The 2,618-nt window shown below is 60.5% G+C and overlaps 1 protein-coding gene across 1 annotated transcript; it reads left to right on the forward strand.

The window, feature by feature from the left end:
- Positions 1-1,224: 1,224 nt before the first annotated feature.
- Positions 1,225-2,356, forward strand: FOXL1 (forkhead box L1). Its single transcript, XM_007468423.1, has one exon. The coding sequence runs from the start codon at positions 1,261-1,263 to the stop codon at positions 2,296-2,298; it is 1,038 nt and encodes a 345-aa protein (XP_007468485.1). The 5' UTR covers positions 1,225-1,260; the 3' UTR covers positions 2,299-2,356.
- Positions 2,357-2,618: the final 262 nt, after the last annotated feature.

A 2,618-nucleotide genomic window follows, 5' to 3' on the forward strand; every position in this document is an offset into this window, starting at 1 on the left:
AGCAGGCTTCCCAAACGCTTAATGTAATCACGGGCCAGCTGCGTGCACTTGTAAAGTTGTTATAACCCCCTCCTTGTTATAAACAGGAAAGCACAGAATATAAAGCAAGAGACCCGCATTCACAAATACCAGCTCTCCTGCACCAGCTGCCAAATTCCCCTTTTATGGTGTTCCTCCTTGCAATCTCAGACCCATCAGAAAGACCTTAGTCTCTCCCCCTCAACTCTCCAAAAGGGTTTATTTTGAAACCTCCCCAACTAAGCTATGGACCGGGTACCGCACGCCCTCTCCAACTCTCAGTGCCCTGTGCCACTGGCTTCGGGAGAAACTGGGCTCCTGGAGTCCTCTTCCCCAGGCCCCCAGGGAGCCCCGAGGCTTGCCCCTTTCCGGATGCTAGGCCCCCAGGGAGTACGCCTCCACCCGCCAGCTCCTCTGGGGTACCCCAAGGATCTCTCCAAGGAGGGCTGCATCCTCTTCTAATCAGACTGCCATCTATCTCCTCTCCCCCGCCAAAATATCTAAGAGCTCTTAAAAGACCTCAGGAGGCATTTTATGAGACTGTGTCATCTCTACATTTCCTACTAAGCCTGGGAGAAGAAAAGATCTTTTGTGGGAGGCCATGGGATTTCGGGGCTCCCCCAGGCCAGAGGTAAAACTCACCCCTGCGCCCCTCCCACCTCCACCTCTCCTTCCTGGCCTGGCAGACCCCGCTCTGAGCCACCGAGATCCACATCCTGCCTCACTGACTGTGTGTGCTTACAGCGTCAAGGGGTGGACGTGATATTTCAAACATCAGATCAGTGCGTTTATATATTGGGTGCCCGGAAATTTTTCCAAATAAACACAGCTTGATTCAACTTGGGTGGGCGGACTTATCAACAGACTAATTCTATAAACAAATGAAGGAATAACCCCGAAACCGATTGGCTGGTATCAAAAAGACACGTGGAGGGAAAAGCTTGGAGTTTTTCAGCAATGAAATTTTAATTAATGTGGGTGGGCTGAGAACACAGCGACTGTTTATCATAGACAATTTATTTTCCAGCGCTAAGTCAACATATAATAGCAAACTTACAACAATTATTTAACATTTTTAAAGCCATGAAGAAGGGACAGAGCCCTGAGCCGCCGGGGAGAGCGGCAGAGCGGGAGGCAGGCGCAGGGCAGGCTCCCCTGGAGGGCCCTTGCGGCGCGGGGCACAGTCCCTAAGCCGCCTGGGTCGCCTGCGACGCCGGAGCGCAGCGCGGGCTCCCACTCGCCATGAGCCACCTCTTCAGTCCCCGGCTGCCTGCTCTGGCCGCCTCTCCCATGCTCTATCTGTACGGCCCCGAGAGACCCGGGCTGCCTCTGGCCTTCGCCCCCGCGGCCGCGCTGGCGGCCTCGGGCCGGGGGGAGCCCCCCCAGAAGCCGCCCTACAGCTACATCGCGCTCATAGCCATGGCGATCCAGGATGCGCCTGAGCAGAGGGTCACACTCAACGGCATCTACCAGTTCATCATGGACCGCTTCCCTTTCTACCAGGATAACCGACAGGGCTGGCAGAACAGCATCCGCCACAACCTCTCGCTCAACGACTGCTTCGTCAAGGTGCCCCGCGAGAAAGGACGGCCCGGCAAGGGCAGCTACTGGACGCTGGACCCTCGCTGCCTGGATATGTTCGAGAATGGCAACTACCGGCGCCGGAAGAGGAAGCCCAAGCCGGGCCCCGGAGCCCCGGAGGCCAAGCGGGCCCGCGCCGAGCTGCAGGAGCGCGGCGCAGAAGCGCAGCCGGAGGTGGGGAGAGGGGGCGCGCGCCCCCGCCCCGCGACCCCCATCCACGGGGGAGCGCCTGCGCGCCCCTCGCCCCTCCGGGAAGGCTCCTCTCCTCCGGCGTCCCTCCACCGGCCCAGGCCCGCGTCGCCCTCTGGGGACGCAGGCGACGCGCTCCAGGGCGCAGCGACCGTGGCCGCCAGCCAGCCCGCGCGCACGGTGGATGGCTCGCGGTCCCCTCCGCGCCCCGCCTCCCGCAGTTCTCCGAAGAGCTCGGACAAGTCCAAGAGCTTCAGCATAGACAGCATCCTGGCGGGACGGCAGGGGCAAAAGCCGGCTGGAGGGGGCGAGCTCCTGGGGGGCGCCAAGCAGGGGCCCGGCGGCTGTCTGGGCGCCTCGCTTCTGGCCACCTCCTCCGGCCTCCGTCCACCTTTCAACGCTTCCCTGATGCTCGACCCGCACGTCCAGGGCGGCTTTTACCAGCTCGGGATCCCTTTCCTCTCCTATTTCCCTCTGCAGCTCCCCGACACGGTGCTTCATTTCCAGTAAGGCGAACAGTGCCTGATCTTTCCCCCGGCCTGGTCTGAGCTTCCTGTGAGCAACCAGGACTCCCACCGCTGGAGGAGGAAGTCGCGTGTTTTTTGAAAAACGGTTTCCTCTGCCTACTCCTGGGAAGCGTTGGCAGCCTCTGGGCAGGGCCGGGCCCACTCCCCTGCCTCCTGCAAGGCGGACCTTCCCAGAACCCGGAGCAGCTTCGGAGATTTAAAAGACACTGCCCGCGCTGGGACTTGGGCATCTCAGACCTCCTACTGCGGGAGCAGGATAATGCCTTGACCTTAGGTCAGTCCCACTGGCTACCCAGACAGGCC

This window comes from Lipotes vexillifer, unplaced genomic scaffold, assembly GCF_000442215.2.
Source record: "Lipotes vexillifer unplaced genomic scaffold, Lipotes_vexillifer_v1.1 scaffold23, whole genome shotgun sequence".
In the NCBI taxonomy this organism is placed as follows: domain Eukaryota; kingdom Metazoa; phylum Chordata; class Mammalia; order Artiodactyla; family Lipotidae; genus Lipotes; species Lipotes vexillifer.

Excerpts from the sequence above, each read along its gene's own strand:
- FOXL1 (XM_007468423.1), top strand. The coding sequence starts at position 1,261 with ATGAGCCACCTCTTCAGTCCCCGGCTGCCTGCTCTGGCCGCCTCTCCC.